Here is a 15492-nt window from a genome sequence, read left to right on the forward strand (position 1 = left end):
TTAGTTTTGGACCTTTCTGGCAGACCATGAGCCCCAGAGCCCATGAGAGGGCTTGGAAAAGTCATGCTAAAGCTTGACACTAAAATATTTCACATTGTTTTCTTAAGCAACCTGAAAGTTTGGGTTATTTTTACCTGTGTGCTGAGATACTTTAAAATAAACCTCTCTCACTAATGGATATGCTATTCAGATGGAAATGTACCTACCCGATCATGTATTTTAGACCACGTCCCTCCTGTCACTATTCACTTCTTATCCTACAAAGCCAGAATTGCCTAACACCTGATACAGAAGTTGTGGAGGCCTCATTTAACCTCTTGCTGGGCTTTTTTTTTTGTCATTTTTACTAAAAAAAATCCTTAATGCACTATGCTAAAATCTCCCAAAGCATTTTATAGTGATCGAATTGGAAATGGAGACAGTGCAAAGTGGAAAATCGGCTCGGTACTTTGAGCCCAGAAGCACTGCCAGAAGGGATTCAGGAGCTCCACACTGAGTCTCCAGAAGTGTGTGAGATAAGGAATAATTTCTGTGCAGTTGTGGTGTCAGTGATTATGGCACATAATACATTAAAAAAGCAAGCAAAGCTTTGGCCTGGTTTTTCTATGTAAAGAGGATCCTTATTTCAGTGTTTTATTACAAGGACAGTGCCTTTAAACTGTTTTTTTTCCCTCTCTTTCCCACCCTCTACTACCCAAGAGGATTAAGGAGCTTGTCTGCTATCTCTTCTCATAGCTAGGGCAGCTCTCAGCAGCACAAGCAGCAATGTTTTCTACACTGGAGGTGGTTCTCCAAGGCAGCAGGAGAGCTCTGGGGAGCCCTGCGTGCAGGAGTGGGCACTATCACCAGCATAACATGGTATCAAGTACCTGCACAAGCAATTCAGGTCCAGCTGGCCCAAGGCTGCACACCAGGACTGTCTGGTAGGACTGTTACACACAGATAACTCCATATTAGAATGTATCACTTAGGCAATATCTGAAAAGAGAAGGGGTTACAGATGCACATCTCAGTATCAATAACAGCAGTGTTTTCCTTAGCACAACCTGCTAATAAATCCCAGGACCACACTGTGGCAGCAAGAGGAGAGCCCAGCATCACCTTGCAGCAGAGGGTTATGCCCCAGGCACAATGTCCTGTCCCCTGCTGAGATCAGACTGCCTGAGTAGCAAAGACCTGGTTAGCAGGAGATTAAAAACAGTCTCCCCACAGAGTGCTCAAACCCCACTGTCCTAAAGGTGAGTATTTTACCAGCTAGTATGGGGCTTCTGTTTCCAACAGCCTTTACACACAGCAGGCAGGAGGAGGAAGCTGTGAAAAAGACAAGATTCCCCATTGTTATGTGTTCTTTCCATTTAAGGTGATTTAGGTTGCACTAGCACAGCCAGTGTATATTATAACTCACAGAAAAAGAGAATATGTGTTGCCATGTACGTGCTCTGAACTCATCCAATAGTTCTGTTCTCTTGGGAGACTTCTTTTCCTTTTCTTTTCTCTTGGGAGACTCTATTCCATCCCACCCCTTGTGGGTTGATTGGTTTTGAGGGTTGGGGTTTTCAATGAAATGCTGCAGAGGTGACACGGTTCATTTTGGCAACCAGTTTTTAATAGAAATATATAATACACCTTCTCACATAAATATTTTATATAGACACATAAACACTCACAATACTCAAACCTATGCCATGTTCCAAAGCTCCAGTTCTGTTTAAACAGTTCAGGGGGAATACTCACACAGGAAGAATGGAAATGTGAAGTTTCTAAACCATAAATAACCAGATTATTTCTCTTGTGACCTTACAATTCAAATACTGACTGCCTCAATATGTTAACCAGCTGTGTTCTTACACCACAGCTGCACAGGGCAAGCAAAGCCAATGCATGTTCACTAATACGTACCTGAGGTCATTCTGAGGAATATGATTGCATCCTGCCACATATAGAAGGCATCACACCACCTTCCCTGGCATCAAGCTAAAATGGCTTTGGAAGTGATTATCTGATAGGATCATTAGTGTTGAATTGCTGTCATGATGCAGGTATGTGATTAAACACCTGTATCTGGATCTTTTAGTTGATTTACTTTGCATTTAGGCTGTACAGTGGCCATTTGTTGTTGATTAGAAGCACACAACCTCAGGGGTAATCTATCTAAGCTTCAAATCCACACATTTGTCTTTCTTGACTTCCTACAGCTATTAAGAAACACAATAAATCACTTCAGAAACAAAATGGTTTTGAAGAGGGCAAAAGGGTGAAGTATGCTAAGGATCAGAGCTGAGAAAGTCTTGTGCCTGCCTATGTGATACAGCTTTCAGGAGTCAGTGAAACAGCACTTCAGGCTTTCCTTTCCCCCATGTATGAGACCTCACAAAGGAAGTAATAAATAAAACTCACACCACAAAACTCACTCTCCCCAGCTCACATGTGCAGAAGTTTTTGGAATTGCAAAGGCTGGTGCAGTTTAGATTCTCTGTTTCTTAAACTCAAAGGAGCCCAGGCTAATTCACAAGTCAAAAAGCCTGCCCTTTTCACTCTGCCGTAACAACAAAGAGCCTCCTCATTCTCCACAAAGTAAAAGGAATGGAAGAACTTTCCCAAAACAAAAGCTAACACTGCTTTAGACCTAAAAAATAGCATCAGTGGACTTAAAAACACTGGCACATGGGAATAAATTCTCTAGTTCTTCCTTTGTAACTGGACCAGGCAGGAGTACAGGGCATAAAAGCCACTGAAGTATCCCTGCATTTCAGGTTTCTGATGAGGATGTTACTTAATTCAAGATTTACCACCTGGCTCAGGATAACTACCAGCAGGGTGTGCAGTTAGCACTGTCTCATGTACTCTCACAAGTTCAAGTCACTAAGGGTAGGAGGGGAAGCAAAAGAAAGGAACAGTTCTTCATACTTAGGATTTGGCCAATTATGTGCCCACATGCCTGACAGTGAGAAACAGCAGAGGGAATCTGACAGCTTGTCAGTCACAACAGGGAATGATCTCATGGAGTGCTCTATTAACAGGTAGATATGCACACACAGGACCCTTCACCACCATTCTTGGAGACTCCTGAACTGTGTAGCACCACTGTCCCCTCACAGACAGGCTGAGGCTGAAAACAGGCAGCACTTCCCAAGCCTCCAGCCCGCCACCTTACACTTTACTCACACTTAACTTTCACGTCAGTCATCAAACCTTCTTGAAGTAGGAGTCTGGTAAAGAACATCTTTTACAACCCAAATCCCCTCTACTCTTGTGCTCAGGAGGTTGCCAGGGCAGGCAGTGATTGTGCAAATTCCACTCTGAACTACAAACAGGTAGGTAGTACTGGTTGTTTGTACAGCTACAGTGCCATGTCTTTATGTTTAGAGACATCTGCTCTGTTTCTAAAGTGATTTGTAATATCCCTAGATATTTAAGAAGAGCCAAAGCTATGTTTTCTGCAAGGCACACTACAGAAGAAGATGCACACTTCCATGCCCAGCTTGGCAATGCCAACAGAGCTGCAACAATTCCAACCCAGCCAGCCAGCAGAGGCACAAGTGAAGAGGGGAGCAGGCTGTACCCAAGTTTGGACAGCACACGCTCTGAGGTCTGCCTTAACAAAGTAGGAATGAGGAAGAAGGCACAGTGGATGAAAAGAAATGTATTTATCTAAGCTTAAACTCAGGAATTCTGAACTGTGGGCATCCTGCTAAGAGAAAATGATAAGTCAGGAAACTGAGAAGGGTCTGTGTGGAGCCCAAAGAGAATTCAAGTTCCCTACCAAACACTCATGTTTCAACCTTCTTCAAACAGAAAAGACCAGCCTTTTCTTTCCAAACCCAAACATATTCCACATGCAATCAGCAGCAGATTTTAAGGGAAATCTAAAGTGTCAGTATCTATATCTACTTCCATTATACATTTATGCACTATGAGCTATGACCCTAAAAGCTACACCTAAGGACCAGCTCACACTTAGGGTGTTGATCAGGGATTAACAAATGGATAGTAGGAAGCAAATAAATCTCTAGTACAACTGGATAAAAAATGTAATACTTGAGCATTCCTGATATTGTGAAACCAGCAGGAAAAACGTTTCTCAGGGAAGAAGTACAACTTTGGTAGCAATCAATTTTAAAGTGCCTTATGCTTCTTAATTCCTGTGCAAACACTGCTGTAGAGGCAGAAGCACATTTCAAGAATGTTAAGATGCTTAATTACATGATAACACATGACACAGCAAGGAGGTACCAGTTACCTTCTCTGCTACCATACACAGCACAAAGTGATGACAGAAACAATGTTCCTGGCTTTCCTTCAGCACTGCATTTCTCTTCCACCCACTCCTGTGATATACACAGTAAGAGACATCCAGTTTCCCACCATGGTCTGCAACGCTCCCCTGTGAGAACAAAGCATATGAGGAAGGAGGATCTACAGAACAAACCATAGCAGGAAGGAGGTTCTACATCACACAGTGGGTCATTGTGGTCTTCCTGGCCAGACCAGCAAGGATCAGGCTGGCAGGTTCTTCAACCACTGTTTTCGCCTCAAATGCTTTTGACTCAGCAACATCTCACTGAATAAAGGTGGGGAACACAGCTATTTGTAAAAGGGGCTTCTTAGCATAGTTACCAGGCTGTAGAAACCCTGCCATTGCCCATGGCAGTCTGCAAGTGAAGTCCTTCTGGAATGGACTGATCTAGTGACACAAAGATCCAACCCTTCCTTTCCTCTAGTTGCCAAAAGGCCTAATCCCCTGTATCAGGACTTTCTTCCTCCTGGCTGAGCAAAGCTTATACCTCTGTGGAACTGGGAAGTTCCTAGTGCCAGTTGACCACAGCAAGCAGCAGCAGGAGTGAAGCTGGTCACTTCTTGTGCAAGAGAGTCAAGATTTCAAGCCCATTTTTTCCATCATCTGTTCATACACCGTCCATGCCATTGCTGCCATGAGAGTGCGTCTGAGGGCACGGGGTACACCGCCTCGGAAAAAGCCTGCCAACCCAAAGTCCTGCAACGGGAGAGAATCACACAGCAATCCATCACAACCTGCCTCTAGTGTTTTCATTTTTCACTGTGTATTACACAGAACAGCACACGATTCAGCTCAGATACAGAATCATTTCTGAAAGACTCAGTAGCATTGAATGGTGAGGAAGAACCTGTAGCACTGTACAACTGCAGGGCCTACCCAAGAAAGCAGAAAGAGCAGTGAGTGAAGAAGAGAATGCCAGGATGGAGACAACGGATGGGGAAAACCACACTCAAGCCCAACAAAGAGAAGCTGAGAGTGTAAGAGTTTCAAAACACTTCAGGAAAATGAATTCTTTGGTTTACCTGCTCTGATAAAAGCTGAGATCTGCGAGCACTGAAGTGAAAAAGCATTCTGATGAGAGAAAAACGTAGCATGCACAAAAAAACCCATGCACAAATAAACAGATTTCAGTTAAGGAGTAGAGTTCAATACGGAAGCAGAGGAAACCTGCCAAAGCCTTGCCCTTCTGAGGGCAGGAAGGGAAAGGTGGGCTTTGACTCCATCTCCATCCCATTCCTGAATACACTCTTTTAGTGTCCAAAGGGCAAAGAATTGTTTTGTACCTGGCTTGTATCTGAAACCAGCCCTTCACAATGAAGAAACCCTTTGCCCCAGTGTGGTAACTACAGATGTGCCTACACTGATAAACCAAGCACAGCTGCTTCAAGCATACATACTAAGCTAAGCTGAAATGAAGTTACAATGAAATAAGCTAAGAGCTTTCCATCACTATCAGTGTAAGAATCAGTATGTAGCAGACAGGACTGAAGTGAAATCATTCACCAGCCTGAAAACATGAAGCAGGTCTGTGTGGAGAGATGCTTCCTGGAATACGCCCACCTTTGTGCTCCAGTACTATGAGCCTGCTCTCCAATTCCAATTTTTTGTGAAAACAGACAGAGGGCTGAGGAATGATAAAATAATCAGGGAGCAAATTCACTGCGTTGTAATAAATTCAAGAGGAGCACATCATCACAATGGCCCCTCTAATTACCAGGAAATGCAAGGAATGGGCTGAAGTTTCTGACTGCTTTCAGAGCATCAACTGGAGTACCTTCCACTTAAGACTGAACAGGTCTGCACATAAACAAGAGATTCAGCCTCAGACTCCCACAGCATGACCCACTTCAGGTTCTTAAGCTGACAGTGATTAGCCTGACTGCAAGAGCATATCAGGCACATTTGTTCACCTCCTTTAAAAGGCAACAGCTTTCTTGCAATAGCTGTGCCTCGTGAAAGGAGATCACCAGTGAGGCTGAGGGGCACATGAGAAGGGCTTCACCTCACCTTGTAGATGAAGGCAATGGCCTGGCTTGTCCTGCGGTACTTCTGTGGGGATAGCTGCATGTGTGTTTTGATGACATCAGCAGGCTGCGTTGCCAGCGAGGCCAAGATTCCCGCAAAGATCCCACAGCCAAAATTCAGCAAGGGCATGAGCATTGGATCCAGCTCGTCTGCAACAGAGCAAAGGGAATGCACTCAGACACGAAACAGGCCAGGAACACTCATGCTGCGTGACAAAGTGAAAAGCTACCAAATGATTAAAATCAGCATCAGAGTCAAAGGGAAGTTAAAATCCATGCAGGGTAGAGAAGCCTTTCAAGGGGAAAAGTGGCTACGAGTGTAAAGTTAGCACTATTAAAAAGCCTCACTTGCTGGGGAGCTGAATTTCAGTTACTCAGAAAAGGAAAGATTGTGCAGGGTGTTGCCCCAGCCAATTCTAACATCACAGAAGCTCTGGTTTAGTCGAAACTGATCAGTATACAAGATAACCAGCACTCAAGACATCCTCCCTTTCAACTGTTCCCTAACCCACCTGATGCACCAGTCTGCATAAAGACAATCAATCAATTTAGGGCCAATTTCCATTTTCGAGTTATAGGTCTAGAGTTCTCCAAAATGTGAATGTCCCACCTAAAGCCCTACAGGAGACTAATTACAACCGCTGAGGTAGAGGGCAACAAGCAGAGCATGCAAGTAGGCAACTGCAGGGCAAGATGGTGAGAAGATAAACATTTTCCATTGCAGCCTCCAGTGTTCAGCCTTACCCTGAGGTGTGAGGTTTTTGGTCTGTGTGTAGAACATCAGGTAGATGCCAGAGAAGGGAGCATCCCGCAGTAGTGTGGCAGTGAGCCCGCTGAACATGCCACGAACCCCTTCCGTCTGATAGATGTTCTTCAGAGCTCCATATACACTCCCATAGCCAAATTTTCCACTCTGCAAGGGGAGACAGTCAGTCACTCACACAGGACAAGGAGCCCTATACACAGCCTGAGACCATAGCAGCCAAAAAACCCTGTAGTATGCACCCTGTAGTATGCCCAAGATAGCAGCATAGAGGACAGCCCAAGGCCAAAAGCGAGTTTCACCTACCTTTAAAACAACCCTTCAGGAAGGTAAAATATGAAAAACGCTACACAAACATTCTATACAACTGGAACTTAAAAATCTCAGGGTGAATCCTGTTTCATCTTAACAACTCTTGCCTAAATATCAGTGTATGGCATTTCCTGCACAATGGGATAGCGCAGATGAAATCAGGACTACATCCCTGGCTGTAGCCAAGAGGCAGGAACCTTCTCCAGATAGAGGAATTTCTGTCTCATCGCAAGGAAGGTGTGTGACAAAGTCATACTCACCTCATATCGGGTCTTCACTACAGTCACTGGCAACATGCAAACCCCAGAAACTGCACGTGCAGTGACACCCAGAAGGACAGACTCCAGGGCTGTGGGTGACCGGTCCACTAGAAACTTTTGCTTCATCATGTACAAGGTGCTGAAGTAAATCCCAACCCCAGGAATACATCTTGCAAAGGACTTCAGAGGAAACAGACGCAGGTAAAGAAAGAAAAAGCATATATAAGACAAAATGTACTACAGAACATTGTAAAGACTGTTAAACTTGACAGGAAGCTTGGTAGAAAATGAAAAATCACCGAAGCGAACATGCTGAGGAAAGAAGACAAAGTACAAATCATTTACCCATGGCAGGGGGTTGGAACTGGATGATCTTAAGGTCCTTTCCAACCCAAACCAGTCTGGGATTCTATGATGTATGGCACTGAAAGCCAATTGATTCAGTTTTCTAGGAACAAAATATTCCAAAACAAAATATTAAGTTGGTGCAGTTGCTACCCCACATTTGCAGAAGTATCAAAGTGTTCAGCTGCTGGGGACTCCAAAACCACAAGGACCACCATGACCAAATCCATGGAATTCACAACATTAATTGCTTAAAATAGGATGTAATCTAACACACACATGGTTTCACTCACAACTGTACAAGAGCTGGCTATTTAAATCCTGGCAGCCATAGTTAGTAATAAAAGAGGGTGATGGGTTCAAACTGAAACAGGGGAAGCTCAGGTTAGATCTAAGGAAGAAGTTCTTTACTGTGAGGGTGCCGAGGCGCTGGCACAGGGTACCCAGAGAAATGGTGAATGCCCCATCCCTGGCAGTGCTCAAGGCAAGGCTGACCAGAGCCTTGGGTGACATGGTCTAGTGTGAGATGTCCCTGCCCATGGCAGGGGGTTGGAACTGGATGATCTTAAGGTCTTTTCCAACCCAAGCTATTCTAGGATTCTATGAAGCAATAGGTTTATTTATCTACTTATTTTTAGAAGTCAGAATTAAAACAGCCACTTACTGGAGAGACTCCTTTCCAGAGCCCCAGAAGACTCTCAGTACGAACAACCCTGAAGAGCAGTGTTACCATCCCAGCACGGCTGGACCTGAAAGGAAGACAAGAACTGCAGAGGTGACCTGCTTCTGCACTGTGGCAGATGTACTCCACAGCCACTCCCTTTCACTCGTACCTCTGTGCACCACCCCAGCACCTCTGAGGTGCTCTTCCTCAATTCAGCCTACTTTTCTTTATATTCTTTCCAGGGCTGCTCCATCCCTTTCTGCTATTTGTAATACATGTCTCTGTCATTAGCACTTTCACTTGCTCACTCCCTTTGTTAGCAGCAGCAGATGTAGTCATACTTGACTACACCAAGCAAATGGGAGTAGCTGCACACCTGGAAATGTTATGTGACAACAGTAGAGGATTTTTCAGGCAGCCATTCCAGCAAACACTGGTCTCTCCAGTGAGAATAGACAAACGTTGAGGTTGCATGTTATCAAGTGTAACCTCATGTTATAAAATGCTCACAAGAGCACCCATTTTCTCTCTTCTGGAGCAAATTATCAATCCTTTATGGTATAAAAATATAGCTCCTATTTCAGAAAGACTCTCAGTATCCAAGTTAAAGCCCTATGAACTCCAAACCCCAGACAGCAAACGAGGTGGAAGCCTATGGTGGAGCACCCCACAGCCCCTGTGCACACACATCCCTGCTTTCTTACCCATTCACAGCAGGCTGCAGAGTTTGCAGGCGAGTTTTCAGCAGGTCCAGGGGTTGGAAGAGGAGTGTGGAGCAAGTCCCACTGATGGAGCCACACACAAAGGCCTTTAAGACTGGATGCATCTGGAAGAGGAAGAAAAGGAGTATTTAATTAAGAATGGCACCAGAAGAAACAGAGCAGCTGGTATTATGCATGTTAAAGGAAAAGAAGACGAGTAAATCCCAGATGCTAAGGACATGGCACAGGAAACTTTTTCAGAGCCTAAGTTTTATTTTTGGTGTTTGGTCTCTCCGCTTTCCCTGGGAGATTGTTCCACAATGTCCTTGCAATTCGGTGGTTGGAAAGAATTTTCTGAATGTCACAAAATCATAGAATCATCCAGGTTGGGAAAAGCCCTTTAAGCTCACCCAGTCCAACCATTCCCCAGCACTGCTAAGGCTACCACTAACCCATGGCACTGAGGCCTCGTCTCCACGCTGTGTGAACACTTGCAGGGACGGTGACTGCAGCCCTGCCCTGGGCAGCCTGGTCCAATGCCTGAGCACCCTCTGGGGAAGGAACTGTTCCTCAGCTCCATCTAAACCTGCCCTGGTGCAGCTTGAGGCCGTTTCCTCTTGTCCTGTCCCTTGTTCCTTGGGAGCAGAGACCGACCCCACCTCACTACAACCTCCTCTCAGGCAGTTGTAGGCAGCGATCAGGTCCCCCCTGAGCCTTCTCTTCTCCACACTGAACCCCCCAGGTCCCTCAGCCGTTCCCCATCACACTTGTGCTCCAGGCCCTGCACCAGCTCCATTGCCCTTCTCTGCCCCCCCCTCCAGCACCTCAATATCTCTCTTGTAGTGAGGGGCCCAGAGATGAACACAGGATTTGAGGTGCAGCCTCACCAGTGTGCAGTGCAGGGGGACAATCACTGCCCTGGCCCTGCTGGCTATTCACCTCTTTTATACACACTGTCAAGTTCAAAACTATTTTAAGTGCCCCTACATCTCTCAGAACACAACCCACTGTAAATATTTCTTCATCTGACCAACCTTTTCTTTGGGCTGAGGTGCCACAGGGGGGTTAGCCAGTGGGAAAGCAATGCTGGGGGCCTGCGGAGTGGGGATCAAGTGATCTTTGATTGGTATTTCAGGATCTCCACATAGATTTCTTTATACTTTCAGTCAAATCTCCATCTGCAACCTCAGGAACAGCAACAGCAGCAATCTCCCAGCCACCATTTGCTAACCATTTGCCATGTAAAAGGAAGTGGGTGCCTCCTTCCCACCACCATAGAGCTCCCTGTGTCTCAGCCCTAATCCCATCCAGCTCTGTTCGGCACTCTGCTGGCAGTGCCTCCAACCCTTCCCAGTGAACACCAAGGCCACACAGTGCCACGGACACTAGTGGGGCTCTCCCTTAAACCTGTCCCAGACACACCCACGCACAGCGTGGCCTGCTTAGCTAGGGCATGGTTTTCCCATCCACACTCACTGCCGCCTCCTGGCACTTCAAACCCCACAGAGAATCACAGAACGGTTTGTGCTGGAAAGGACCTTAAGATCATCCAATTCCAACCCCTGCCACGGACACAAATGCCTCACACCAGACCAGGTTGCTCCAAGCCCCTGTGTCCAACCTGGCCTTGAACACTGCCAGGGATGGGGCAGCCACAGCTTCTCTGGGCACCCTGTGCCAGCGCCTCAGCACCCTCACAGGGAAGAACTTCCTCCTTGCATCCAACCTACATCTCCCCTGTTTAAGAATGGTTTGGGTTGGAAGGTACCCTCAAAGCTCATCCAGTCCAACCCCCTGCAATGAGCAGGGACATCTTCAACCAGATCAGGTTGCCCAGAACCACATCCAGCCTGGCCTGGGATGTCTCCAGGGATGGTTCATCCACCCCCTCTCTGTGCAGCCTGTGCCAGTGTTTTACCACCCCCATTGTACAGAATTCCTTCCTCACATCCAGCCTCAATCTCCCTCTTTTAGTTTAAAACCATCACCCCTCGTCCTGTCGCAACAGGCCCCGCTAAAAACTCTCCCCATCTTTCTTACAGGCCCGCTTAAAGACTGACATTAACGCTGCTTGGTTAATGACGAACGCCAGAACCGGGGCTTGCTGCACGGCGCTTTCCGAGGAGCACGCTGACGGCCGCCTTCAACCGCGGACAGTCGGACGCGGATGAAACCCCTTTCCGGCCCCACATTGGCCCCACAAGGCCCGCTCCCCTCACACCCCCTCGCTGAGGGGAGCCCGGGGGCAGCGGCCCGTTACCGACACCACCTCCACCCGTACCTCAGCCTCTCGCCGCGGCATCCCAGCGCCGCCCCGCAGCCATTGAGCGCGCCGGGACGCACTGACGCAAGCAGCGCCGCTGGCCAATCCGAGCAGCCAACCCGGGGGGCGGGAAGCGCATGCGCCTGAGCTTAACCCTTCGCGCCCCGTAGCCCCGCCACAGGCCGGTGCCGCCTGAGGCGTCGCCGCCATGCCGCCGGGCCTGTGAGGGGCACCGCGGCCATTCGCCTCACCGCACACCGCTGGGCCGGGCTCTTGTCACATCTTTAGCTGTTGTCACGTTCTTTGGCTGTTCAGATACCCAGCGGGCTCTGTGAGGCGCAGGCAGCGGGGTGGTTTATAACGGCGTGGCCTCCGTGTCTTCCCTCAGCCGCCTCGCGGTGGAGATCCCAGTTCATGAACCCGAGCGCGTCCCTGGCGCTGCCTTACCCCCGCGGTGTCTGCTTGGTCTTCCACCTCCTGGGCCTGCAGCAGAGGGGTGAGCTTCCAGAGCATCGAGTCACAGGGTCATGGAATAGTTGGGGTTGGAAGGGACCTTCACGGCAGTGAGGCACTTGTAGACTGGCATCAGCCCTCAGCCCACGGGCCTGAGCTCCATTCCTTATCAGAGGAGCAGAAGGAGGCTGGGAGGAGCGCACAGCAGCTTCCAGGAGCTGCTTTTCTGGGAACCAGCTTGCTGTGCCCTGGCTGAGTGTGGGCCTGCGTATCCCGACACACTCCAGCTGCCGTGGGCTCTTGTTAGAAACGAAGTCGTGAGCACAGCAACAGCCACATGCATGGACCACTTAAGAAAGAGAGAATATACTTCTGTGAGAAAATAACACACAGGCCAGCAAAAGCTCTCCATTAGGGACCCCCTCTTGCCTTCTGCAGGCTCCTCTCTCATTACACAGTTCCCTCCTCCAGGCAGTGATTGTGTTATGTTTCATGAACTGACTGCTGATAACGCATGGAGAAGAGGATCAGCCCAACTCCATCCCTCCTGGTGCTTCTTTCCCTAGCTCTCACATTGGGCCACCACCGGTGACAGCCTGTCTCACCATGGTCGTACCATGGGCTGCATGAGGATCTCTGCTGTGCACCGCCTGCCTCCTTCTGCACTGACCGTGGTGTCTGCACGGGCTGTCTCTCTGTCCTCGTTATTCATTCTTCTCTCCTAGCTGCTGTTACACAGTGGATTTTACCCTTTCTGAACGTGTTAGCCCAGAGGTGCTACAGATACCGCTGTGGCCACTGATGAGTCCATCTTGGAGTCAGCTGGAACTGGCTACTTCCAACATGTGGGCAGCTTCTGGCATCTTCTCATAGAAGCCACCCCTGCAGCGCCCTTGCTATCAAATCTTGCCGCACAAACCCAATACATTATCACTGATAGGGAAACTGGCAGGGAGGTATCTGTAGTTTTGGAAAAGCTCCTTTGGCTGGTGTCCTTTGACATGTTTCTGCTGTGCTGGGTGGGACTGGTTAGGTGCCTGAGCACTGAAGGATATGCTTTGTTCTCAGGACTAATTCTGACTTTAACCATGGCAGTTTACATTTGCCTTCAAAAAGGCACAGTAAAAACACATTTAAATGATTGTGTAAAGGAGTGGTCTTAAGGACTCTAATAAGGCTGACAGACCCACGTGATGTGTTTGAAATGTTTCTGTGTGGAGGTGAGGTTTTGTGTGGAGCTGAGCGTGGTGTGGCTGGATCTTCTCCCTGTATGTCTTTGGCTGGAGAGACAATGGACACTTCTGTTTTCCAAAGCAAAGCAGGGACTGTCACAGTAGCAAACAGTGCACATCCCACAAATGAGCTCTTCCAGCATGAAACCCTGACAGTACCAGCAGCCTCCGGGTTCTTGGCTTGCTGTGGACCTGGAAGAGTTTTGCTCCCTTAAATGAAGCACTCATGCTGCTTCACTGACCTATGGAAAGCACATTGGACCCATACGGATAGTCCTGACCAGCCATAAGATGAGAGCAGTGTTGGGTCAGGATGAGGCCCCAGCAGATGCACTCGTCAGCAGAGGCTGTGGTAACCCAAATCATGCTGCTGTTGTTCCGAGGAGGGGATTTCTGTGACCTGGCTCTGTGCATTTGGGCACTTCAGCCAAGTCAGCAGGAATGCAGACCGATGCAGCAGCACACAGATACGCAGCAGCACGCATGTGCATCAAAGCTGGTGTAGCACAGCAGGAGCTTTGCTTTGCTCAACATTACTTGCTGCCTTTGAGGTAAAAGTATTAACCCAAAATGCATGCCAGCCCACGTGTTACAGTTAAAATTGACGTATTCAGACTAAGGATCTAATTCTCTTTTAATTACCTAAACTGGTTTTTACATCTAGACAGAATACTCAAAGTTATGGGGGTTTTGGTTTGTATTATTTTCTGTTGTGAATCTTTATGGATCCTGTCCTGGGACAGTTAAGAATCTCCATGGTGCTTCGTAACTGGTAGATAATGGTATATAATCAGTGTTTTCAAGAGGCTGAAAATAAAACAGGATTACGATACAATTACTGGGGCAGGAGGGGAGTTTTGTGCATGATAATGCAAGCCTGTTTCTGTGCAGGAGCTTCTTTCAGCCAAGAGAGGTGCAGGACACAAATACTCTTTGTTAACATTTCTTTTACTCCCTTGTTAAACCTTTGGCTGGTTCTGACCTGCAGGCATAGCTGGATGTTACCACAGCAGAAATGGAGTTGTGCTGCTGGCTGGGAGGACTCTTCTGGAAAGGATCAAATCAGAAGCTCCCATCCTCATCCCCAGACTGCATGCAGTGTCTTGAACAAGTGACTTGAAAGCCAGAGATGCTGCCAAGGATTTAATTAGCATTGTCTCCATGTTGCCTTGGGAAGGAGGCTTCAGCATAGTGCCAGAAAAAGCCGGATATGGACAAGTTTCATGCCATTTTGGATCCAGACACTGAGACTGCCATTCTCTCTGCTAAAGTGGAATTTCTGCAGTGCAGAGCTGAAAGATGTGGAAGAATCCACCAGGTCCCACTTCACTCTATTTCCCAAGGGGTCTAGCAACACTGTAAGCGAGCACTTCCTCATATATCCCACTTTTAGCTGGTGTAGTTCAATAGGTGGTCCTTAAACATACCCTTTTGCTCTCTGCAAGTGCTGCAAGGTTTTCACAGTGCAACAAGTGACATTTGTGCAAGACGAGCCCCACTGATGCCACTGCAATGCTCCAGCCTGTCAAGTCCTGTCCAACTAAACATACAGAGCATTATAGGTGGCATCAAAGACTCCATCTTTCTAACAGAGACCCTCTGTAGAAGGGACCCTCTGTTGTGAATAACACCAATAAATCAAAAGAAAACAAGTGTGTATTTTAGATTGAAGCTTGAACATGGCTAACAATTGCTCTGGTCTCTATTTTAAGGTGACATGGTGAAGCCAAAACAAGACTATTTAATATGCCAACATCATCCTGAATCCTCTTTAACATGCATCGTCTCAGCAAAAAGGAAAAGCAAGATCAGGATATAAAGCTAAGTAGCAGATATGAGCAGGACCAATATAACAACTGTGGTGGGTACTTTTATGCAAGTGGGTGAACAGACATGGGGTCCATGGCAGGGGGGATGGAACTAGGTGATCTTAAGGTCCTTTCCAACCCAAACCAGTCTGGGATTCCATGATGGTCTAGCCTCAGCAGCTGGGTCCTTCTTGTGCTCCCAGTTCTTGGGATGACCCTAAAATTTGACACTACCCTCAAGCTTGCACAGATGCAGGAACATGCCTCCTGCTCTCCTGTGCTCTCCGTGCCCTCCAGACACTGACAGGGCAGCAGACTGCTCCCAGGCTTGTCTCTTCAGGAAGGAGAGGAGCTCTGAGGTCTTAATGAT

At 47.4% G+C, this 15492-nt stretch overlaps 1 protein-coding gene across 1 annotated transcript; it reads right to left on the bottom strand.

Moving 5' to 3' along the window:
• Nucleotides 1-1584: 1584 nt before the first annotated feature.
• Nucleotides 1585-12318, bottom strand: SLC25A38 (solute carrier family 25 member 38). The gene is given in 9 exon segments (XM_062621897.1): nt 1585-4993; nt 6305-6471; nt 7066-7234; nt 7657-7836; nt 8666-8750; nt 9370-9491; nt 11648-11719; nt 11721-11849; nt 12077-12318. Coding segments are annotated over 9 exon segments (1113 nt in total). The 5' UTR covers nt 12143-12318; the 3' UTR covers nt 1585-4870.
• Between the last annotated feature and the right edge of the window lie 3174 nt (nt 12319-15492).

Source organism: Pezoporus occidentalis, unplaced genomic scaffold (genome assembly GCF_034315485.1).
Source record: "Pezoporus occidentalis ecotype Australia unplaced genomic scaffold, CSIRO_AGI_Poc_V1 ctg235, whole genome shotgun sequence".
NCBI classification, from domain to species: Eukaryota; Metazoa; Chordata; class Aves; order Psittaciformes; family Psittacidae; genus Pezoporus; species Pezoporus occidentalis.